The sequence below is a fragment of the Ambystoma mexicanum genome, chromosome 9 (genome assembly GCF_040938575.1).
Source record: "Ambystoma mexicanum isolate Mex_15411 chromosome 9, UKY_AmexF1_1, whole genome shotgun sequence".
Taxonomy (NCBI): Eukaryota; Metazoa; Chordata; class Amphibia; order Caudata; family Ambystomatidae; genus Ambystoma; species Ambystoma mexicanum.
In genome coordinates, this window is record NC_090931.1 from 1,181,451,678 (window position 1) to 1,181,476,863 (window position 25,186).

A 25,186-nucleotide genomic window follows, 5' to 3' on the forward strand; every position below is an offset into this window, starting at 1 on the left:
GCCATGGATGCATGTGACACAGACATGTAGTGAGCCGATTTGCAGATGTGACATAGTTGCCGGTGATTGCACTGTGACAGGTGGTGGATGTACAGGTGCATGTCTGTCTGGTGGCGTGTGTGCATGTGTTTGGCACTCCCTGTGTTGCTTGTGACGTCAGGCTGACCGTTGGATGTTCATGCTGTTGTGTGTGTATGGATGCTGCTGCCTGATGCACCATTCCTGTTAATTTGTGCAGTGTGTGGGTTCAAATGATATGTGTGTTGGGGAGTGTGATGCCATCTGTGAAGTTTGACACTGCCACTCATGTGCAACTGTCATGTGTGTATACAAACATTATACAGTGCCCTGATACCTGTGTTCTGTCTCTCCCTGTCTGCAGCGTCAACTGATGAAGAGGGCAGAGAAGGTGCTGTGGAGCAAAGCGGCAGGGATCCCACCGCCAGCCGGAGACGCGGGTCTGAGCTCCCCTCCCGGGTAGTCATCTCTTCAGGGAGTGAGGATCCAAGAGGTATGTCCAAGAGGCGACGTTTGGAGGTGAACTCCTCAGCCACACTAGGGGCAGCTGAGCCCCCACAGGGCCTATGGAGGAAGATGGCACAGAGTCATCCAGGTTGGTGGGGGGTTTGTTTGGGGAGGAAGCGTGGAAGGCCCATACACAGGGCCTGGAGGCGGGGATTCCACTGGTGCTAGTGGTGCAGTCCAGGGGCAGGGACAGGAGGCAGCACAGGCCACCGTGGAGGTTCCTGTGTGTAATCCTATCCCGATCCTCTGACTGCATCATCTGGCACCAGCAGGGATTCCTCCGTCCAGACCCATTTTCAGGGAGGGAATGCGCATACAACAACTGGCCTTCCTCTCCCTGCGGACGTTGCAATCTGTGACCGTATTGAGCCTGTCCTATCTGGGGTGGCGTTGCGCCAACGTGGGATTCGGGATGACGTGCAGGGTTCTCGTCTGGACAATGCACGTCATTTTGGATCCCTCTTTGGCCGCGTCAACCTACTAGGACATGTCAGCACTGGGTTCATCCGTTTACTGGAACTTCTTGCGACCCCCTCCACAACTGAACACGCTATGTGCCTGTCGTCCTCCGTGCCATCTTCCAGCCAAGTATCACCTGTGCCCCCTGTGGAGCTGCCCCTGAGCCAGCGGCCAGGCTGGTGGAGAACACATCCCTGCCACAGTCGGGAGTCAGAGGTCCAGCAGGGTTGGCCACCCCACCAACTGGACCCCAGCAAGAGGAGGACGTGCAGACATTAACAGGCAGGGACCATGCACGACAACAGCAGGTTCAGGGTGGGAGCGATCATGGCTCGGGGCCATCAACATCACATGAGCAGGCATCGGCCGGAAGGCAGGAGGACCGAGGATTGGGAGTGTCTTTGAAGTGGCAGTGGTTGGGCCAGCAGATAGATGCGGAGCGGCAGCGGGCAGAGGAGGCACGGCTCACAATGGTCAGGGTGGAGAACTCCATGCACGGGGCATTGAAGTGGGCTGAGTGCCTCGAGGCAACACGGAGGGAGTTGGAGGAGGCCATGGTTGCATCCCTGCAAGACCTCGAAGCCAGGGAAGTGGCCCGCCTCCGGAACATCGACATGAAGTTTGATGATGTCCTGGCCTGGAACATCAAAAAGTGACCTGTTGGACTTGCCCGCCACCTTTGTACATAGTTCTTTAGGCTTAGGTTTCTTTTGTTTTATATTTTTTTGGAGTTCATGGACTTTGCTCCACTTTATGTATATAGTTTTTTATTAATAGAATTTTTGGTAGGTTTACTTTTGTTTGGGGATCATGGACCCCTTGGACTTGCATTGTAAATAGATCAAGACTTGTACATTATTTCGTTATTTCAACTTCCCATGGATCAATGGTTTTATTTTAATTTATTTTTATTTACTTTATATGGTCATTGACGATGGACCACTTTTCAGTTTTCATGTCGTGGATTTTTGTTTTTCATTGTATTTTTTTGGTATTGCTTTATTTTTTTGGTATTGTTATTGAATTATGTTTTTTTAATACATTTCATATATCTTCATCATATATCTTCATTATTGGTGTTGTGTACTATTATTGGTTTTGTGCATGTCTCTATGAGCCTTGCCTCAGTCATGTGTTGCCACTGTGTGGCTCTGTTGTATATGTATGCATGGCCATGCTGGTTCTTTTGAGACTCTCGTGGCATGGGTAATTTGGAACCGGGTGCAGTGGATGGGTGCGTGTTTGTACTGGGGGAAGCAGGGATTTTGGTTGGCATAAGGCCAAGGGTCTCTTTTGTTATGACATGGTGTTTGGTGGGCCATGTGTTGGGGTACCCGTCAATGGGGGGTGGGTGGATGGGGTGGTGGACATGAGTCGGTGCCTACTGGCAGGTGACCGTCAATGGGGGGTTGGTGTGGGGGAAATGAGTAGGGCCTCCCAAGTGCATGGTGAAATGTGGCCTGCCTGCGGGACATGCCCAGGGGTGAAGGGCTGCCTGTGGGGCATGGTCATGGTGGATGGGGTGCCTGTGGGGCATGCACAGGGGTACAAGTCTGCCTGCGGGGCATGAACAGCGTGGATGGGCTGCCTGTGGGGCCTGCCCAGGTGTGAAGGGCTGCCTGTGGGGCATGACCAGGGGTGATTTGCTGCCTGCTGGCCATGGGTATCGGGGGAGGGCCACACCCGGGAGTGCCCACAATGCCCAATTGCATGGAAAACTCCCTGCGCACCCCTTGGAATATGTGTAGCCCGCATGTGCCAGCGAAATTGTGTGTAAAACACCCTGCACGCCCCTCTGAATATGTGTACCCGCTCGTGCCAGTGAAATCGCGTGTAAAACACCCCGTGCACCCCCAGAATACACGCAAGCAGACCATCCACCCTGTCTATGCCCCGCAGGCAGCTCATCACCACTGGGCATGCCCCGCAGGCAGCCCATCCACCCTGACCATGCCCCACAGGCAACCCTTCACCCCTGTGCATGCCCCACAGGCAGCCCATCACCCCTGGGCATGCCCCGCAGGCAGCCCATCTACGCTGACCATGCCCTGCAGGCAGGTCTTCACCCCTGGGCATGACCCGCAGGCAGCCCATCCACCCTGGGCATGCCCCGCAGGCAGCCCTATACCCTGGGCATGCCCCACAGGCAGGCCATCCACCCTGACCATTCCCCGCAGGCAGCCCTTCACCCCTGGGCATGCTACGCAGGCAGTCCACACAACAGGGGGGACTTTTTCCACACAATTTCACTGGCACAAGCGGGTATGCATATTCCGAGGGATGCGCGGGGAGTTTTCCATGCATTTTGCAGGCGCAAGCGGGTACGTGTATTCTGAGGGGTGCGCAGGGTGTATTACACCCGATTTCACTGGCGTGAGCGGGTACGCATATTCCGAGGGTTACGCGGGGTGTTTTACACCCGATTTTGCTGGCACGAGTGGGGTATGCGTATTCAGAGAGGTGCGCAGGGAGTTTTTAATGCATTTTCACTGGCGCGAGCGGGTACGCGTATTCCGAGGGGTGCGTGGGGAGTCTTACATCCATTTTTTCTGGCATGAGCGGGGTACGCGTATTCCAAGGGGTGCGCAGGGAGTTTTCCACGCATTTTCATTGGCGCGAGCGGGGTACGCATATTCAGAGGGGTACGCAGGGATTTTTCCACGCATTTTCGCTAGTGCGAGCGGGGTATGCATATTCCGAGGGGTGCCTGGGGAGTTTTCCACGCGATTTCGCTGGGGCGAGCAGGGTACGTGTATTCAGAGGGGTGCGCGGGGAGTTTTACACACGTTTTCATGGTTGGGGAGCTGTATGCTGGTCCACTGGTCTTTGCGCCATGTACTGGATTTCTGCAATGTTTTTGGCACACGGGGCGGGGTTGGGGACATAACTGGTGCTGCTGCAGGGTCAATGTGCCACTCTGCGCCACGGCTGATTATGGATGTTTGTACTGATTTCACACTAATTTGTCTATAGCTTGTATCATTTTCCCATTCTTGAGGGGCTTTTTGTTATATATGAGCATGCCTCTTGCTTTCCAGCCTGGCAAATATTCTACAAAGCTATTTTGTGCATAATCAGAATCAGTCACCAGGACAATTTCACTGAATTCGTTATCCACTGCAGTAGTAATTGCATTATAAATGTCTGCTAACTCTGCTACCTGGCTACTTCTAGACTAATTCTCATTCCGTTGCTAGGAATGTCCTCACATCTCAACCAGACATTTCCTATCCCTGACACCAACTGTTTATTGCTGTCATTTTCAATGTGAAAAGCACACCCATCGACATACACAATTGGGAATTCCTTGCATGTATTTTCATCAAAAGCTTTGTGTGGTGATTGTTCAAACTCATGCAAACTGGACTCCACTTCTACTTTGTCTGATACACATTCAGCTGCACAGTCATGTAAATCTCCTAACCCCTGAGCAATTGGGCTCTTTTTATTTTAGCCATATCTTACTTCCACAGGAATGCCCTGCAATGCCAATGTCCATGAAGTAATTCTGGACTGTGCTAGATTGCCTGATCTAATCCTTTTACTCTTTAAAAACCGCAATGGTTGATGATTTGTCTCAATGATTACTTTCTCCCCTTGAACAATGTGACCAAAATGTTGCAACACCCATAGCGTGGTCAGAAGAGGCTTTTGCAATTCACTGAATTTAATTTTGACCTGAGATAATGCCTTACTTGCATAAGCAATAGTTGTATGGTTAAAATCATGTTTTTGATATAACACTGCTGACATACAACGCTCAGTGAATCGTATTTTTATAAAGAAATCTTTGTTCTTTATGGGATAAGCCAAGCATGGTGCCTTTATGAGACATTCTTTCAATTTAGCAACTGCCTATGATTGCTCATTTTCCCATTTCCAGGGCATATTCATCTTCAATAGTTTAGTCAATGGTTGAGTGATTTCAGCACAATTTTCAATACATTTCCCGTTACATCCTGTCATTCCTAATATACTTTTTAAACCTTTCATGTTTCTAGGATCTTTCAATTTCTGTATGGCCTCCACCTTTTTCTTTGTGGATTTAATCCATGTTCAGTTACTTCATGGCCTAGGAAATTCACCTTTTTCTTGCACCATTGGGCTTTCTGTAAAGATACTTTGGCACCCGCCTTTTGCAATTGGTTAAGTACATGTCTAATTTCATCAAAACAACTTTTTAAGTTTTCATTTTTTATCAGGACATCATCTACATAGACTTTGGTCCCTCTTTGCGCTGCATCTGGCATAGCTTTTCTCAAAAATATGCCAAATTCGCACACACTATTACCATACACAAATGGTGTTCTGGACCAAGTATTTTGCGTTTTATCAAAAGAAAATGCAACTAAATTCTGAATGTCTTCTCTCAATGGCACACACCAGTACCCAGATGTAAGATCTAATGTGGTAAATACCTTTGACCCATGCACCTGAGCAAGACCTTGATCAATGAATGGCAGTGGCCATCTAGACACTGGCACTCTTTTGTTTAATTCTCTCAGGTCTGCGGACAGACACCATTGACCATTTGGCTTTAATACACCCAAAATTGGAGTGTTGGAGGTACTATGAATGGGTCTGATAATTCCCCTAGACTCCAAGTTTTTAATTATCTCTGCCAATGACTTTAAGCACGCCAGTGGCAATCGATATTGACGCACAAATACTGGATTTCTACCACACCCCCCTGGTAATGTGGCAACATGTAAATCAGTTAGGCCACAGTCATATGCGTCTTTGGCAAAAACTTACTTAAATTCCATAAATATTTTTCTCAATGCATTCTTATCCTCTTTGCTATCACAGGCATCTGCTAACAGAATCTGATCCTCTACCATTTTTGAAAATTCTGGGAAATCCTCCAATGGAGGATCCTCTGTGCTTTATTCCAACTGTGTGGCTGTATTTCTCTGCAAAGCTGCCACTTTTAAATATTTTGGCATGTCAGCCTCCATTTCAAGGTGTTGATTTCCTGTTTAATTTTCATTTAAGTCAAATACTATAGAATTCTCCTGGTGACAGCAAACTGTCTCATTGGAATCATAAGGGTATAAAGATTGAATCTTGAGCATCTCTTTGGGTTGAGAATCCAGGTACTCTTGTAACACACACTGCACATCTACATATCTCTCAGGGATATTTCCAATCACCATATTATTGAATCTGCAGTATAATGTGATTTTTTGTATGGCCATTCCTAGTAAGGAATTCTCTTCTATTGACATCCTTTATTATTGCCAATAATTTTGACAGACCCCTCCCCAACATCTATCAATGGGTATATTCATAATCCAGCCCTTGCTGTTTCATGGATTCATTCAAGCACACAAATGCATCAGAATCCTTCATTTGCTGTCCATTCTTATGCTTTAGTGTTATAGCAACCTGCTTGGTGAATGCAGGATTAGTAATATCCTTCTTCACCTGTAATTCAATTACATATGTTACCAATTGTGCACAATGATAAGCCTTCTTTTGTCTTCAAATTCGGGCACAGGCCCGCCTAGCCGTGACCTTATTTTTTGGTTAAGGAAATCTAACACTATGCACATCCTGTGCATGATATCATTGCCCAAATAAAAATCATTTTGTGTTCCACTCACTAGCCACACATTGCGATAGATAGTTTTTTGTCTTTAGCATGCACCTTCCTGCAATCTGGATTGTCCAAACCAGAGATATATTCGTTTTTAATTCTAAGTTTCAGGATCTCCTCACTTTCCATTATTCTCTGCAGTAGTTTCTCATTAATAAAACTCCTTTCCTGTTCAAGCGACAAAGTGGCTTTTATAATTTTAGAATGGCCATTTATACCAATATGAATCCATGCCTGCTCATATTCCATATGTATTTCAACAAGCGTGGTGATATGCTTTTCTGTGTCTGCTTTAGGGATGGTATTCTGTTTGCACTTCTCTTTTAAATATAAACACAATGTGTGTTCATCTATCTCCGTTTGGCATTTCTTCCTAGGATCCAAATAAATCTGCACGGATTGTTTTTCTTTTACACTTTGCATTTTGTCCTGACACATCAAAATAACAGTGACACTAGGCACACAGCTATTCTGTAAGTACACCTCCACTGCATCATTTGATTTGGCAACAGTATGGCATTCATTTATGCTGCTGTTTTGTGACTTTATTTTCTTAGACCTTAATGGTTTTTTGGTAAAAGACCACAGAACCCCATTTACTCCATCAATGAGAGGAGATAATCTTTTTAGGTAATCTTTTCTCATCAAGAATGGAATTTCACAAATAGATGGGATCAATACTTCCTGTTTCATGCTATGTTTTCCTATCTTTATGTCAACTTCAGTAACACCCTCGATAGGCATCTCCTCAACATTAAAGTTATGTACTGGGCCTTCACTCTGTCTCACTTTGATCTGATTCTGTGGAGATCTCCCTTCATTGATAATTGTGACCTGTGCGCCTGTGGCAATCATTGCAAATGTATTGCACTTCTCTTCCATAGTAATGGGAGCATAATATCTGTCTTCAACTTCCTCTAATACCACAGAGAGTGTGAATTCTTACTAATTTCAGGATTCACTTTTCTCAGACCTTTCTCACTCTTGGCTAAGCACATTGATAAATGAAAGGATATTTTTCCCATCTTTCTGTCCATTTCCATTTGAGAAATCTTACTTATCTCCCCATATTCAGAGGTAATTTGGAGTGGGCCACTGTTCGCCCTTCCATCCGGGGATCATCAGAGTTCACACTGCAACTCTCCGACTGAATATGCTTATAAACATCACCTGATAAATTGTCCCTTTCTAATCCTGTGCATTTGTGGGTATTTGGCATGATACCAGTGTTTTTAATTTCTTCAAAAATCGGTGGCTCAAAGAACTCTTCAGGTGACTGATCTGTACCCTCCTTTTTAGTGCTTATTTTTCCTGCCTGTATTTTATTAGCATCTTGATTGTCTAGGGAGGATTTTCTAACATCCACATCTACTCCCTCATTAATTAATTATCCATGCATGAGTTGTCTTTCTTAAATCTGTCTCTGTGTTCCTTTGGAATTTCATGTTCTTCTCGTTTTCATTGAATGAATGTAGGAATCGCCTCTTTTGAACTTCTCTATAGGCACTCGTTACAGGTATTGTTTTTATTGACTGGTCAAATCCTTTGAAAATTATCCATATTTGCTTGGGTACATGCATCAATATGTATAGCAGCATTAAATGATTGTGATTCATTATAGCAAAATAGACAGAAGCTGCCACCAACTGATTCTAGGGACCTGATGTACAAAGGGATGCTCAATGGGATTGCGCCACAGTAAAACAATTTTGTAAATCAGGCCCACGGGTATTGGAACACAAATGAAAATTAAATGAAATGTACACATCAAGAAAATAAATATCCATTCATTTTCTTTACTTGTTTTGCAGGTTTGCTGCATCCACAAAGAATTGACATTTTTGAAGAATTTATTTACGGAGCAACTTTAAAAAATGGTGCTTTCAGAGTTCAAAAATTTGGCCAAACCTCTGTGGAGTATCTTAACTTGGATGTTGAGAAAACAAAAAATATACTACTATCCCATCGATATAAACAACCACAACGTAAGGATGATTTACCTTTTCTTATTGAAAACAAAAAAAGAGAAAATGCTTCAAGAAACAGTAGCACTTAGCACTTATGTTCGAGAACTTTTAAGCTGATTTGTATCGGCAAGAAGTAGAAAGTATTATTGTGGAATTTAATTGAGCATATTGATTGGTGAAATTCACCCGAATTGGTTGGTGGTTTTGTTATTATTGTAGACAGCACTCTGTAATAATTCTAATGTGTTCCTGCTCAGATTGCAATGGGGACACATTTCCATGAATTGTTACATAAGAAAGTGAAACATTACACACATATTTCTACTCTACCAGTGTTGAACATGTATATGCAGTATTCCCAGTGTCAAATGTAAAATATTCCAGCATTCCTTCCAATAAACTTAATTTCTTATTATTTCATATTCACGACCTTATATTTGTGGTGCCTCACATCTTAAGCAGGACACCATTAAATGCACTTTCATTGTTTAACTCTACCGCTTCTTCTTGCACATGTAGGATAATCAAACCCCTACTTTAAATTGTGCATCTTCCTAGTCAATACCCAATCACTGTACACCAAATCCAGTGAGGTATGGACGAGTGTGGGTATAACGACTGTCAGATGAAGTGCAGGACTAGAAGTGTTAATATTCCCTGTAAGGAATCAAGTTATTACCCCAATGCCCTTGCACATCACAGTCCTTACATGTGAAGAATAGCAAAAACAAACTGACTTTGTCCAAGTAGTATAACATAACATAATATAACATAACATTGTTTCTGTATAGGATTTGACCACCCACCTACTATGCTCTCCCTATCTGTTGCATCGAAAGAGGATGACCATGTCCTCATGGCACCCACTATAAATGAAGGGGCCTAATGTATGGGTAGATCACTGCCATGATGACGTGTTAAAAGAAAGCATGAGGCCACAATAAATGAAATAAAACAATTCACTGAATTTATATTTTAATACATTTTGACTCCACAACTGTTAAACGATCTCTCACTCCTTAAGTGCGAGTTGCATGAACTTTGAATTGTAGCTGTTAATATCTGAAAAATTAGTGAATGATATAGGAAAACGAACAATAGAAAGAAAGAATAGCAAGGGACATAGGACAAGGCCTTCTGGTATATCAGTACAAGGGTAAGAACAGTGTCCATCCCAAGTGACAGAATTGGTCCGGAGAGAGCTGGTAGGGGAACATAGAAAGAGCACAACCAGACATACCAATTGAAGATAAATATATCATTAACACCTGATCTAGTGGGACAGTTTTGATGTTATCAGCCCAAGTTAAAGCGCTGGTGTTAAGGCTATTAGCACTCCAGGTTTCCGGATCAAAAATGTGTGGTGTTAAAAAAAAGTATTTTCATGAAAAGAACATAATGCACGTGGCACCCCATTCAATCAATGACAATACTGTGACAATATGGCTGCCATGGATGTGAAAGGCGGGAACCTCTTCCATTTCCATGGTGGCCGGGAATGCGAGATGGCAGAAAGCTGTGGCGGCGGCGGGTGGCAGCACAACCACAATCAGGTTAGTAGGGCTGGGGAGGCAGGTTGTGATTAGTTGATAACAGACGGACAGTGTGGGAAGAATATGGTGATGTGGTGCAGGATGGAGGGAAGCAGCCATCATGTTTGATGCAATGTTGGCTGAGAACCGGAGTTTCAGCCCACAATCTGAGGAACCCGATTGGCTGCACCCCCAGCCCAGGAGTTAATAGGGTTTAGGTAAAAAAGAAACAGATGATTTACTTGGATGAAGTCTGGGTGTAGTGATTTCACCAGGGTAGCTTGGTTAGAAGCATCCTGTGTCTGGGAGAGTGGGTATGGCGTTTTATCTGGAAAGCACTGGGGAGTATAAAGTGGGGCGACTGACGAATGATGTGTAGATTTTTACGGCTGAGTTGGTGGCAATTGCATTGGCGATTGATAGGGTGTGCGAGTTGGGGTTTGAGAAGGTGGTGGTGTTTTCAGATTCATTGAGTGGATTACAAGCGATTGTGGCAGGGGATGGTGATAGGAAGGATGTGATTTTGGACATCAGGAGGAATATTGATCAGTGTGTGCGTGGGGGGATGGATCTGGAGTTGGCTTGGGTCCCCAGTCACAGTGGCATTTTGGGTAATGAGTTGGTGGATTTGGCGGCGGGTGCAGGTATGATGAGGGAAGCGGTTGATGTGAGGATACCTTTGAGTGTGGATGAGGTGAAGGCTGTGGTGATGAAGCGGGTTATGGATGAGTGGCAGGAGAGGTGGGAGAGTGGGGTGAAGGGCAGGTGGATGTTTGGTGTTCGTGAGAAAGTGTCTGTGAAGGTGGATGCAGGGAAACTGGAATGGAAGAGGAGGGTGGAGGTGATGCTGAACTGGTTGAGGATAGGGCATGTGGGGCTGAATGACAGTCTGTTTCGAGTGGGGAAACGTGAGTCGAGGGACTGTGCAGTGTGTGGGGTGCCTGAGACTGTGGGACATTTTTTGCTTGCGTGTGAGAGGCATGTTGAGGAGAGAGAGTTGATGAGGGTTCAGTTGTCTGCCCTGGGAGTGGCTGAACCGAGTGGGAAGGCTTTGCTGAGAGGAGTCGGGGTGAGAGGCAGGGAGAGGAGCAGTGTGCTGCTAGATTTTGTGGGGCAGACGGGGCGGTGTCAGGAGTTATGAGAATGTGAGGGCTGTGTGTAAGATTGGTGGGGTAGGTGCACATCATCCTTTTGGATGGGGAAGCGCCTGCGTGGGTCCGCCCACAAATTCGATAATAAGAAAGAAAGAAAGAAAGAAAGAAAGAAAGAAAGAAAGAAAGAAAGAAAGAAAGAAAGAAAGAAAGAAAGAAAGAAAGAAAGAAAGAAAGAAAGAAAGAAAGAAAGAAAGAAAGAAAGAAAAAGAGGATAGAGGAGGATACACACGTGAGAATGAAATGCAACAGTTATCAATTTCAGGAGTAAATAAAGCAGTAAAGAAAAGTCACCATTCCAATGTACGTACTGTGTTCAACCTGAGGGAAGAGGTCAACCTTGGTGTAGAATTTTTTCAAGTAAAGAACGCAGTAAAGCAAAAATATAAGTCAGAAGCTGAGATGGAGCAGTACAGAGTACATGAACATGGGGACCCACGGTAAGTAGGAAACTACACAGCGAGGTGTGTGAGAGAAGTAATGAACAACTGATTTTATCATTGTTTAGCCCAAAATATCTCAAGATCATAAGAAGCATGAAGAGAGATGACTGCACAATCAAATGAAGAATAGAATTTCGTGGTTGCCATTTCAAGTTATGTACAGTGCTGCAGTAGAAATGGAGAAAGTCAACCTTGGTCGAGAAGGTTTTCAAGTGGGAGCACAATAAGAAAGGGGAACAAGAGAGTTGAGGAAATATGTCATAGTAGATTAAAGAACAGTGAATGATTCAGACTAAAGAAATTAGTAATCTGGAAGGTGAGGAAGGGATACATGCACGTTCCTAGAAAATCGGGAAACATAAAAGTAACTGATCCCAAGGCATGAATCAGTGGCAAGGGAGGCCAGAGACATGGAGGAGAAAGAACATGAAGAGAAACAGATGGGCAAAAGAGTTCCTGCATCCAGAATACAGACAGCAAGACAATACCCTTACATTGAGCCAATCTATAGCACAATAAAAACATGAATCCCTATGTAATTATATTCTCAGTAACTGGTGTATTGTATTCTGGTGGCACTGCAGCAAGTCTGGTACTTCCTTAGTGAGGTTCTGTGATCAACCTTCAAGACTATACACTGAACTTTAATGAGTACATAACCTTGCCTTATGATTTGTGGAAGTTGACATAGAGTCAGAAGTAATTCCCTCAAATGATAAGGACACTGTGCTAGTGCAGGTTCTGCAACCAATATTAATTATTGGATGGTTTCCTTCAAAGAAACTAGATTAGTAGGGAGTATCAGTATGATTAGTTTTAAATCTCCTATAATGAAGCAATTTCACAAATGGAGACAGTGCTTTGGTTAATGCGCTCAAGGATATGTTCAACCCAAAAGGAATAACTACAAGCTGAAAGTGATGATCCTAACCTGCAAATCTTACAACCTGTTAATAAGACAACCTGATGTGCATGCAAGCCCTAATGAGATCAAGTGTGGTCAATGATTAATGAAATTCTCTTTGTGAGATTTTCCATCTCAACATCTATAGTTTTGATGCATATAATGACTTTTTCTGAGTCCATACTGCACATTATTCTCCTGCAGCAGAAATGTGTATTAAAAGGATGACATAAATTGACCCTTTCATTTTTAAAATGAAGGGATCTGAACACTGGTGTTCTTCGGGTGTGGGCAATGTTTGGCAATGTACCGTATTTGATTGGGTTGGCTAATAGGCCAATTATGCTTTTATAATAGGCAGGCATGCTTTAGAGGTGGCAGAACCTTGAATTAGGGCTGATCCTTTGGTCTGCCGAATATGTCTCTTAGCCAGTGTTCTGAGATATGATCTGGTAAGAGCCCTGGACGACTTCACTGATATTCTGAAAGTGGCTGCACATTTATTGTATATTAAACTCTTCATACATAAATAACCTATCATATCCTACATGTTTTCCTGAGCAGCTTAACCTCATGAAATAGATTTTCTTAGGCTTGTCTTTCTTGGAAGTCTAATATAAATATCTAGGTGGGCTGCAATAGATGCGCTCCTTCAGTTCAGATTATCATATGTCAAACTCCATGAATTATGGTAATACTGCAAATTCAGTATGCATGAGGATTGCTGAACACTAGAGACCCATATCAATCAATGTGGATAGATCTTAGTAATATTTTTAAAATCCAAATGCTTTAGTGTCAGTGAACACATAGGTTTTTGTTCTTAGAGGCAAATGGTTACTCACATTTTTATTTTTAAATGTTGAAATCACCTCTTTCTCCACATTCCCTCGTGGGGATTAGTCATCAGAGACCATTGATTGAAGACCAACAAAACAGTGTAAGAGAGAGGCAACTTGAATAATTTCAAACAGTCATTATTGCTGGCCAACCAAGACATACAGCATTGCCATACATATTGGAACGTCAATCGTTTCAGGGTGATGTCATTCTTTTAAAACTGTAATCCTAAAATGAGAAATTAGGAGGCAACCTATACTAGTCTCCTGATGAACTGGACAAATATGTAGCTCTCTTGATGCAGACATATATCTACCATGATGTGACATAATGACATAATATATTTGCCATTGCCATCTAATCAAATTGTTCCTAGTTGCCTCAACCGACATAGCATAATCATTAAAGAATGAAAATCCAATATCATGAAAGAATATCATGAAAAGGCAAATGAAGAGAAATCTATGTCATTACTTTTTCTACTTGATTGTTTTGATAACAATGTTCATCATCTTAATTTCAGAATAAAGGGGAATCCTGAATGTTGGGACCTCCCGTATATTTCCCAATCTTAGCACCCAGAACGGAAGGGGAGGAACAGGAAATTGCAAAGAATGTGGATTCCCCTTTCTTTGGCCTAACATCAAGTGTTCCAAAGGTCCAAAATAAATTTCAACTGTAATAACCAGAATCCAAAAACTCAGTCTATATTCCTCCATTGTCAAACAGGTATTTTACAGCAGTCTCTCAAGGAAGTCCTCTTCTCTCATCTTGTTGTACCTGTGAGGAGGTTGGTTTTCTCCTCTGACCCTCTGCTTTGTAGGATATGTTATTCTGGCAACATCTAATTCAGGGGATTTGTCCACCCACCCCAAATGAGGCACACACATTTTTAATGTATTTTGTATAGTTGTGTTCATGAACACATTAATCCAAATTTAACCGTATTTATTCCATACAGCCTTCCTCCCCTTTCGGGAAAGGAAGCACACATGACTGCATAGAAGTTGCATGTATTAGTAAAAGAGAAGTCATTGAATCAATGTAACCTAAACAAATCATACATCTATGACCTTCCATTGTCACTGGTGAATAATGATCAATGCACTGCTCATCTCAGTTTCCAATGCCACATATATATGAATTTATACTTTTGCAACACACACATCACCCGGCATACCTTTCAGTTACCCTGAGTGTAAATGGACCATTGATTAAAAAATAGATGAGTGTCCAGGAAAAGCTTCCCTTTGAAAAAGAAAAAGAAAATGCAATCAGACCATCCCGGCCTGTATAATTCTCTCAACTTCCCCTTCAATGAAAATAGATATTTCAACCTCTTACACAATATGCATGCCACTTTCAAACAGAGTTGTAGAAAACTCACTTAAAATATAGAAAGCTTGACATTCCTTCATGTAATAGCTTGTAAAATGGAAAATACATGTGCCATGTGTTTGTTTGCTAAATTCCATTCAGTGGTGTTTCTAAAGCATTGCCATGTAAAAAAATGTACGTTCCTTATTTCCAATGGGCAATTTAAAGGTGGTAGCAATTAATAACCCTTTCACCTGATTCTCAAATGCTACAGTACCAATAGCAGAACTCTGCTTGGTGACTTAACCAGAGAATTACTGCAATTAAATTAGTTTTCTAGGTATGCACACATTGAGATGTCTTTTTAGTTCTCACAATTATTCTTCTGTGTTTGTGCGTTGCACAATTAGTCAATGGATTTCCCAGCATATACGCCATAGGATCTATTTAATCAAATCTCTAATTTCAGAAGCATGTACCCTTCTGAAATATGTACTTATTTCCCAGAATGTACAGTCAATTTATAAACCCCCAGCCATCAATACAGGGGCCAGGGTTTAATATTTCCCCTTTTAGAGTATTGCCCCCTCAGGATTATGTCCCCTCATCAAAATCTTACGGACTGGATTTATTCCTCCTCCACAGAAACAGGTGAGCGTCAGTCAGCAAGAAAGTGTCACTTTCCCTCCATAGACTTTCTGCTGTCTCTTCCACTGAATAAGGCCTTTTACTTTAACTCCAGGTAGCCTCTCTTACAGTTTAATGCTAGTAATCCAAAATGTGGCCTAAAAGGTAAACAATCTATTCCACCTCCTTTCTGTTGTTATCAATTCTCTGTTTTCTCCTTCTTCATCATCAGTCTGTGAGCAAGTCAGTGTGGGAGGTTCCCCAGCATCTGCAATTTTGAACTCTTATAGAGCAAATACTACACCGCTAAAGGTCTTTATCATTTCCCTAATCTAATTGGTCAATGTATGTGATTGGACAATGTTCCAAAAGTGACATCACACTAAACCAACCCCTCTTTGGTCATTGAGCATATTAAGGAGGAGGTTAGTCTGATTTGAGCGACTTCCAAACCCACTTTCCCTCCCATTTGATGTGATAGCATCTTGGAGATTTTGACATTAAACATGTGTAACTTTCTAAAACTCGATATTCAAACATGTGATCATGTTGTGGTTTATGTGTCTCCTTTGAAAAAAATGTTGAAGACCCCAAAACAATTATGTTGTCATGATTTGTAGAGAGGATGGATATGGCATCAGTTAGATATTTGGGAACGTTGAGACTGTATAGGTACGGTCTGTAGATCAGAAGGAACAGTCGTTTGAATTGGTTGTTGAGCTTGAAATCAACTAAGAGTGTTTGCATGCTGGTTGAGGGGAGGGATGATTTTTGTGCAGGGAGTGATTTATTCTCCTCTTCTGTTTCGCTTTTAGAGTTTATTAGTTTATAGTTGTCGAGTATGGCTTCCTGGGCGATTACTTTGTAGTTGACATATAGCCATGTTTATGTGAGAAAGAGCACATCTGAGCTGCCTTCGGTTAAGAGTTTGAGAATTTCTGTTTTGTGCTTTGCCATTGATTGCATGTTAAGTAGGCCACAGTGTAGTGTTTGGGAGTTGGCTTGTTCTTTGTTAAGTGTAATTTCTTGCGTTTCAGTTGGGGTGGTGACTGTCGATTCTTTGGCTCTCTCTTGGGTGTGCCAGTTTTTTGCTGGGTGTGCGGTTGAATCATCTGTCCCCCCGTTGAGGGGTTCAATTAAGTTCCCGTTCTGATTCATTGTATTGGGGTGTTTGGTTGTCCTTGTGGTCCTTTGGTTATGTAAGGGATGTGTCTGGTTGGGGATTCTAGCTTAGCTCTGGTTCTTATGGGTTTCTTTCCAAAGCTGCTTTCAATACTGCTGGGTTCTGTTTGTTGTGGTGGGTGGTTTGATAGGCTGGTGGGGTCCTCTTATTGGCTCATTTGTTTCCCTGTGAAGTGGGATTGTAGTTGGAGAGGTAGCAGGAAATGTATGATGCCTGTGTTCTTGTGTTTGTCCATATTTTTAGTTTCTTTACGGGTGGGTGATTATGAGGTATTGTGAATTTGGTAGTTAGCTCCTGTTGTTTGACAGGCGTTTGGTTTAATTCAGCTTTCTTGTTCTGTTTTTCCATTCTTGTTTCCTTGTCCTTTTTTGTATTGGGGCAAGTTTATCATTGTCATGTTTTGTGACTTTTGTGGGTCCGTTTTCTACAGCAAATCTGATTGTGTGGTAAGCTGTTCTGTTACTTGGCTCTATGAATGGAAGGCTCTCTTTTGTTGATAGTTACTGTTGGGTTTTATCACGGCGGGTAAGCCGTAGTGTTTGACAATTGTTAATTGGATGGATCAATGTGGGGCTTCACACAGTGGTGGATGCCTTGCTGTGGTTATGTGGTTATACGTTTGTGATGGCTTGTTTCAGGGGTGATAACCCTGCTGTGGTGACTTCTTTCTTGGATTCAGAGATTGATTGATGAGGGGCCAGACACTGTAGAAGTATCTTTGCTGAGGTTGTAGGCTTTTTGTGGCTTACTTTGTCACAGAGGTCACAGATTTGTCATTTTATTGTGTATTTTTTGGTCTCTAGGGTATTGTTTGATAGAGATCAGCTGGAATTTGTGGCGGTAGACTTAAGACGGTAAGGTTTCTGGCAAGGTTGTGATTCCTGGGGTGGAGCCGCTGCGTGTTGTGTATATTTTCGGGGCCACTAATCCTTATGGTGGGGAATTTTTCAGAGATTTGTCAAGGTTTGTGGTAATACTACTTAGTCATGGATCACAACATGAGAAGATCAAGCCAGGGGGATAGAAATCAAGTAATTCATCTCAATTGGTAGTGATATTTAATGCAGAGAATCAATGAATCTGTGTTTTATTCAGAATGGCATCCTAAACTTCTCACCACTGAGGTAGTTTAGGGTCAACTCTTGTTCTACTTCCTTCTAGCCCTTTCAAGAAGTTTCTCAGGCAAAAAAGATTAAAAGCCAGAAACAAAGAACATAAAGAATGTCCTTCTTGGAATATTGAGAATCTATTCTCCTTCGCTACACCACTTAAATCTTAAAATATAAGGGGACTCGTCCTTCAGTAGAGGGGTGTACAGTCACAATGTCCTGGTTTAACAAAAGTAAACTTCCTTCTAGTTCTCTCATTTTGAATCTGGTATATGGCAATTTCTGGTTCTCCTTGCAGCTGCAGTAGGTGATATTTAATTTAAGAACAGAGGGTACTGGCTTTGTCTTCCCCAGGTCACACAGGCAAGGTTAAGAGGGCCTTCTCATTTCCGATAATGATAATTGTTAATATTATTTGTATTATTATCAGGGGATATGGGGAGGGTATGTGGACCTAGGTATCACTGAGGATTTATTCATTGAAGAGAAAGGTCTTGATCTCTTTCCTGAACTATAGAATTACGGGGGTGAGTCTGAGTCCTGCTTTCTTCCCTCCTCACAGCCTCTCTAATCTCCATCTGTACCACCTTCTCCTTGATACCACACCACATGCATGTTTCTTTCTCTGACTGTTGGTTTAAATCCTTCTGATTTAGCTTTCATCCCTACTTGGGATCGGTGTGCTCTTTTTACATCCTGCACTTGCTGACTACCACCTTGCTTTATTTAACACTTCCAAAAGAGTTCACATACCAACTTCCTGATATTGTCCCCCTACCACTTCTTCATCAATGCATCTGGAACACACACACACTTGTATACCTGGGTTTCAAGCTTGCAGATCATCACATTTTGAATATCGTTGTAACAGAGACATTAGTTTGACTAGTGTTTGAGACTAGAACCACCTTAGCAGAGCTAGTTGCCCTGTAACTAGCTTGCCCAAAATTGAGGTTACGGTTCCATGTGTCCCTTATGCCTGCTCCCTCCTGGTGACCTCAACTGAGCTTGACGTGGGTCAGACATGGTGGCCCCTTGAACACTGAAATAGGATAGCATCAGGGGCCTGACTCTGCCATGGGGGACCTAGAATCCGTAACACCTTCTGACATTGGGGGGATGTCTGGGGAAATCTAGAGTCATCTCTGGCCTATTTTTCACAGGATACCTCAGGCAGATGGTGGGGCAGCAGAAACACACTGGGAGTGAGGAGATACAGCAGGGGATAAGAAGCAACACAGAAATACTCCCTAAATCAAATTTGAAACCAAACTCAGGAAGAACAGTAGCAGGTCAGCACACAGCCTGAATCCCAGGTTAATACCAGGTTAATACCCCGCAACTATAGATAGAAAAGTGGACGAAAAAGCCATCCCATAGGGCAAAGACCATCTGTCGACTTCCCACTAGAGTCAGGTGACCACTGCACCAAATGAAAAGGGGAGAAACACATCAAGGTAAAGACCACTATAAAAGGGGAAGAAAGTTAGTGCAGAGTGTATGTTTCAGGGGTGAATTCAATATGTGTAGAGGTAGACTGTGAGAACAGGTAAAGGACAGACAGTAGAGTGGAGTACTGATGAGTTGGTGACAGAATAGGAGCAGAGTGCAGGTAACATATTCAATTTGAGACTGCAACCGGTTGTATGTAATATAGTGTGAGAAGGGCTGTGTGTAGAAGGTGAGTGCAAATGAAAGATAGAAAGCTATAGCGGAAGGTGGAGAAGTGCAGAGGGACATTCATAGAGAGTGAGACTGACAGAGAATCTATGGAAGAAAAACTTGAAGACAGTGCAAGGCAGTAGTGGGAGTAGAGGTGTGTACAAAATGAAGCAGACTGTGGTGTATTTGAAAAAGATGGCCAGAGCGAGTGTTGTAAGATTAGAACACACAGTTGTAGAAGGAGGGTAAGGATGAGAAGAGAGGAGAATAGAAGAGTGGTGAGAGAGTGTATATATCAGAGGGACAGAAGGGTAGAGCGTTAAGAGGAAGGAGACCTGAGAGTGTAAGAGATGGTGGAGAAAGTTGAGGGTTGAGTGGGTTTAGTAGAGAAGGGTGAGTGGGGCAACATATTCCTCGAAGGTGAGCATAGTAATAAATCCCTAGATGGTGACCCGGGCACCATATCCATGGAGCGTGAATAGAGCACCCTATCCCTAGGCAGTTGAGCAGGGCACAATATCCCTGTGAGGGTGGTCATGGCACCATATCCTTGATTAGGGATGGAATAGTGATATCAGGGGCCGTAGACAGAGGGATGTCCATACCAAAAGAGTTCAGGGTGTCTACTAACATCACTAGAAAACACATAATTTCCTGTTGAGAAACCATAGAACTATAAGGTTAGGTCACTCCTAGAAAGTTCCCAAACAGATAGATAAGGTGTTTACCTTTAGCCCCTTAGAGCTAGCATTAGATAGTAGGCATTAACATGTGCTGGCTCAGATCCTGTGGGTGGGGACACCAGGCTTATGGATGCAGTGCGCTCATGGGAGACAAGTGATGGAAGCACATTAAGATACCCGTCCCTCACCCTGATCTGTGATTTTGACCTGTTAAAAAAGAAAACAATCTTGTTTCTGAGAGATTTTGGAGCCATCTGTGACATTAACTTGTGGTCTTCTGATCCTCTGATGGGATTCCTCTACTGAGAGTTGTCAGCATCCTTTTTTCAGTCTAAGTGAGGGGATGTTGGAAATTGGCTGACTCCAAAATATTTTTGAATATTGAGTTTGACACGTGTTACTGCCACACTCCAATTCCCATATGAAGTCTCCCAATAAGATCATGTTTTAATGACTAGCAGGATTGTCTTTGGGCTTTGTCGGCCCCCATCTTCTTTGTCATTGTTGTATTGGGTGACTTGAAACAAACCCTCCGCAGACTGGAAGGATGCCCTGAAAAATAATTTCATTTGGAATGTCGAGGGGGTTTAAGGCTAAACATTGGTCTCAGTACCAACAGCTCCTTGATCCATTATGACACCTGAAGTATTGACATATTATACCTTATCCTGTTTATCCCACGTATTACCATATATCACATCAGGGACATGTATCAATGGGCAAATCAAAGTCCATTATTTAACTTTTAAACACTTTATATCTATTATTATTGATCTTCAAGGACAGATATTAAATCAATCAATGTTTTATGCAGGATCCCAACCTAGTTCATCTTCCAATAGGATTGTCTAAGCTTACAAGTTCTTCCACTTTCCTAAAGCCCCTCAAACGAGCATGTTTGACAAAAAAGAAAGAATAATATTCTCAAAACAAGAAGGCCCCTCATGGAATGGTAAGAATAGCTTTTCGTTTTTTTACTCCATTCAAACTAAGAAAACAACCACATCTCATTTCAGTGTAAGCATCTACAGACACAATGTTCCCATGTTTCAAAAGGTTTGCTTAATGGTTCCTCGTAATGTTTACAATTCATGGCATGAGACCAAAGCTCACAGTTTCAGGCATGCTCACTCTTGTGGTTGTCTTGAGTTAAAGCTGGGAAATGGTTCTCCTGGTATTTATTTATTTGTTTGCATTTATATAGTGCACTTACAGCCCATTGATGCACTGTTACATGAATTTTGTACGAAATTTTGATTAAGAGGATAAAGTTGACTGACGCGGTCCATTAGGTACAAGTGCACTAACGAAAGGTGACTTCATAAATGACAGGTAGGTGACTTAATACATGAACAGGTGAACAACAATCAGTATTACAGCAGAAGTAACAGAGCATATAGGTGTTAGAGAGGCAGTTTAGACAAAGAGCTTGGTTTTGATGGCTTAGCAGAAGGCTTGGTGGGACTCGATCATTCTTAGATGAAAGTGAAGAGTGTTCCAGTGTGAGGCGGCGAACGTGGGGAAGCTAGAGCCCCCAGCACGGACTTTCAGCATCTTGGGAATGATTGTGTTGGCATAACTTTTTCTGAGAGGTCTTGTGGATGTGTGCTTAATTTTTCTTTGGGCAAGGTAGGGTGGTGCCAGATCAAGAAGGCATTTATGGGTAAGCGAGGGTATCTTAAAGATGATTCGCTCTTTGACTGGCAGCCAGTGATCCTGCCTCCTCAACTCAGAGATGTGGTCTTTCCTTGATGTGCCCGTAGCAGCCATAAGGGCGTTGTTTTGCACCAGTTGGAGTTTAGCCAAGTTTTTGCAGGAGGTCCCTACTAGGAGGGCATTGCAATAATCAAGCCTTGATTCAATTATTGCCCTAGCAATGGTAAGGCAATTTTGGTGGGATAAGAAGGGTCTGGCTGTGTTAGGAACTTTGGATTAGTAGGCCAATGAGGAGGCCATGGCGTTAACCTGTCTGTTCATGTTCAGATCCGTGTCTAGGTAAACCCCAAGTGTCTTGACATTATTAGATACCTTGATGGGAATGTTGTCAATAGTGAATGACAAGTACTGATGATCCAGGTTGCTCAGGGTAGTGGGGGACCCAATTAGGAGGATTTATGTGTTCTCACTATTAAGGCATAGCCAGTTATCCGCCATCCAGGACTGGATAGTGGAGTATACTGTAGTGAGAGTGATCAAGTCATCTTTGTAGTTGCCAGTGAGTGGAATAAGCACCTGAGTGTCATCCGCGTAGTTAGTATACGAGATGCATAGGGAGTCAAGGATGCTGAACAGAGGCCTTGTGAAGAGGTTGTAAAGGGTAGGTGCACTGCACGAGCCTTGAGGGACTCCACATTTGATGTGGCTGGGGGTGGCGAAGGCTGAGTCGGAGAAGACTTTTATAGCCCGCTCTTGGAGAAAGGAGGTGATCCAGGCACAAGCTTTGGGGGAGAAGTTGGCTGCAGTGGCGAGTTGGCGGCAGAGGGTGTTGTGCTCTACCAGGTCAAAGGCCGCCGATAAATCAAGAAGCAATAGGAGCACAGGTTTGCCTGAGTCTCTAAGATCGTCAATTTGATTCTTTAGGTCTAGGAGGGCCGTTTCTGTGCCATGTCATGTGAGGAAGCCAGACTGCCGCTGTTCGAGGAGACGGTTATCTTCAAGAAATTTCAGGACTTGCAGGTAGGCTGCTTTGTCCAAAACTTTTAGGAGGAAGGGGACAGTGGTGATGGGCCTATAATTCCCTGGAACCATTGGGTCAAGGGAAGGTTTTTTCAGGATCGGGCAAACCCAGGCTTCCTTGAGATACTTAGGGATGTGGCCAGACTTGAAGGACGTGTTAATAAAGGAAGTTAGGAAAGGGGCGAGGAGGTGTGCTGAGTCTTTAATCAATTGAGCCGGGCAGGCATCGCCCTTACAATTAGAAGGTTTGATGGTTTTAAGCAAAGCAATGACTTTGAGTTCCATCATTTCTTTAAAGTCAAAAGGCGTGGAAGAGTTAGATTTGGTGACTGCGGGAGAGTTGTCATGCATGTTGGCTATGAGAACGCCAAGGGCTTTTTGATGGCCCTGGATTTTGGGTTGGAGAGTGTTCAGTTTGTCCAACATTTCCAACTGGATGCTATTACACCAACTTTCGTCCTTGAGGAGAGGGGGAGGGGAGGTGGACGTCTTTTCAAGCTCACAGAAGATGGTGAAGATTTCTTTGGACCCTGATTTAGCATCATTGATCCTAGAGTTAAACAATGCTGCTTTGGCTTGGATAATGTTAGTTTTGTAGGTTTTAGACATAGCTTTGAAGGCATTCCTGGTAGCATCCGAGGGGTTGGCTTTCCAGGCAGAGAGTGCCAGCCTTTTTTTAGTGCGTTTGTCATGCAGTTCCTTTGAAAACCAGGCATTGGAATGTTGACTTTTGTTTAGCTGTTTTTACGGGAGAGGGGGCTATACCGTCAACAGCTTGAGTGATGATGTCTTTGAAGGTGCTAGCTAGAATTTCGGAGTTTTCGGAAAAAGGGGCCTGCAGTGCGGGCACCTTTAGAAAGGGTGCAATGTTTTCTGCAGTGAGCTGCCATGAGCTTCTTGCAAGGGCCGCTGGGCAAGGGGTCATTGGCTTAGAGGAACCCCTTTTGGACAGGAGGTTGAATTGAATATAGTGGTGGTCAGACCACGGGATAGGCATGTTGGCCGTTACTTGGATGGTGCAGTTATGCTGAGTAATCCAATCTAGGGTGCGTCCTTTAATGTGTGTTGGTTCATGGATGATCTAGGAGAAACCCAATGTGGTCAGGGCTTTGTCTAAGGAATTGGCATGGGAGCCCTTCGGGTTGTTAAGCCCTAAATTCAAATGGCCCAAGAGCAGAACTTGGGAGGTCTTTTTAAGCCCTGCTCATGGCAGCAGCGTCTACGACATGAGCTGCAGATATAGTTGGTTCCTCTTTCTAACTTGCAGGTGGAGACAACTATGTTTCTCTTCCTCAGTTTTCAATGGTGAGGTTAAGAGTCTTTATTATTTGAACCCTTATGTCTTCCCTCTTGTCCTTTTCTTCCTCATGGCCAAAACTGTTTGCAGATTCCTTCTCCCACAATGGGTTTATACTATTCTCATTTGGATATCACCCATATCCCCTAGATTGGTGTATTAAAACCATCTTGTTCTTTCATGTTGTTGCAATTAAGACTTTGCTGGGATCATACCATTCACCTCTTACATCCAAAAAACGACCACCTACTGATGATTTCTACCTGCTTCCTTATTACTTCTACAAACCTCCTAATAACTGCTGCCTACCAACTCCTGGAAACATCTGCAAACATCCTGATAAATCTTCTCCCCATCATTGTCCACCCTCTTTCACCCTTCACTATCTTTCTCAAATCTATTTCGTTATCCTCATTCCAGAATTAGACACCTGATCCAAACTCCTGCTACATGCAGTGGTGTAACACAAAATGGGGGGGACCCCCTGCGAGCCATGCCCCTCCCAACTCAGCAAAAAATCGCAGGGCGTGCCACACTCTGGGCGGGCTTCAATTATCACGCTTGCGCAATATGCACAAACGTGCTGCTGAAGGGACATGCTGCACACTGTAGTAGGAGAAAGATATGAATGGGCCTCATTACGGGTCTGGCTGTAACCCTGCCGGTGATACCGGCAGGTTGCCGCCAGATATGAAAAATATTACCGCCGTCTGGTCCCCGGCGACTGGGAAGTCAGGAGCTGGAAATTCTGTAAATCCACATTCCCATAGAGTTGCATAGGACTCTATTGGAATGGGGAATACGGAAGCACTGGCACTGCTAATAACAGTGCCGGTGCCTCAGTTACAGTCTGATTACCATGGCCACTGTGATTGGCAAGGTCAGACCTGCTGTGCACAGCAACTCCAGCAGGCAGACCCGTAGTGTGCCTTACCAGCACCATTGTTACCAGACCGGCACACTTGTAATGAGGCCCAATATGTGTTTTAATGCAATATACTGCACACTTGCTGAGATAAAATTGCCTAAAAAGGAAGAGTGTTTGCAAATGTTTTGTAGGGTTACACCAATTCAATACAAGCAAGTCACCAACAATGCACAGGAACATTAATGCTTTGCTATTAAAAATGCAATGCCACATTAAAATCATACCACACTGGCTGCACAATGTAGACCATTGTAGACATGTAATAACATTAAAGTAAAGTATGC

The 25,186-nt window shown here is 43.3% G+C and overlaps 1 protein-coding gene across 3 annotated transcripts in view; it reads left to right on the plus strand.

The window, feature by feature from the left end:
- LRP1B (LDL receptor related protein 1B) overlaps positions 1-25,186 on the plus strand; it is a 4,835,697-nt gene that overhangs the window by 4,390,799 nt on the left and 419,712 nt on the right. For all 3 annotated transcript variants that reach the window (XM_069616528.1, XM_069616527.1, XM_069616526.1), the window contains exon 81: positions 8,395-8,568. In XM_069616528.1, the coding sequence (XP_069472629.1) occupies positions 8,395-8,568 (174 nt within the window). The remainder of the gene's footprint in view (positions 1-8,394; positions 8,569-25,186) is intronic.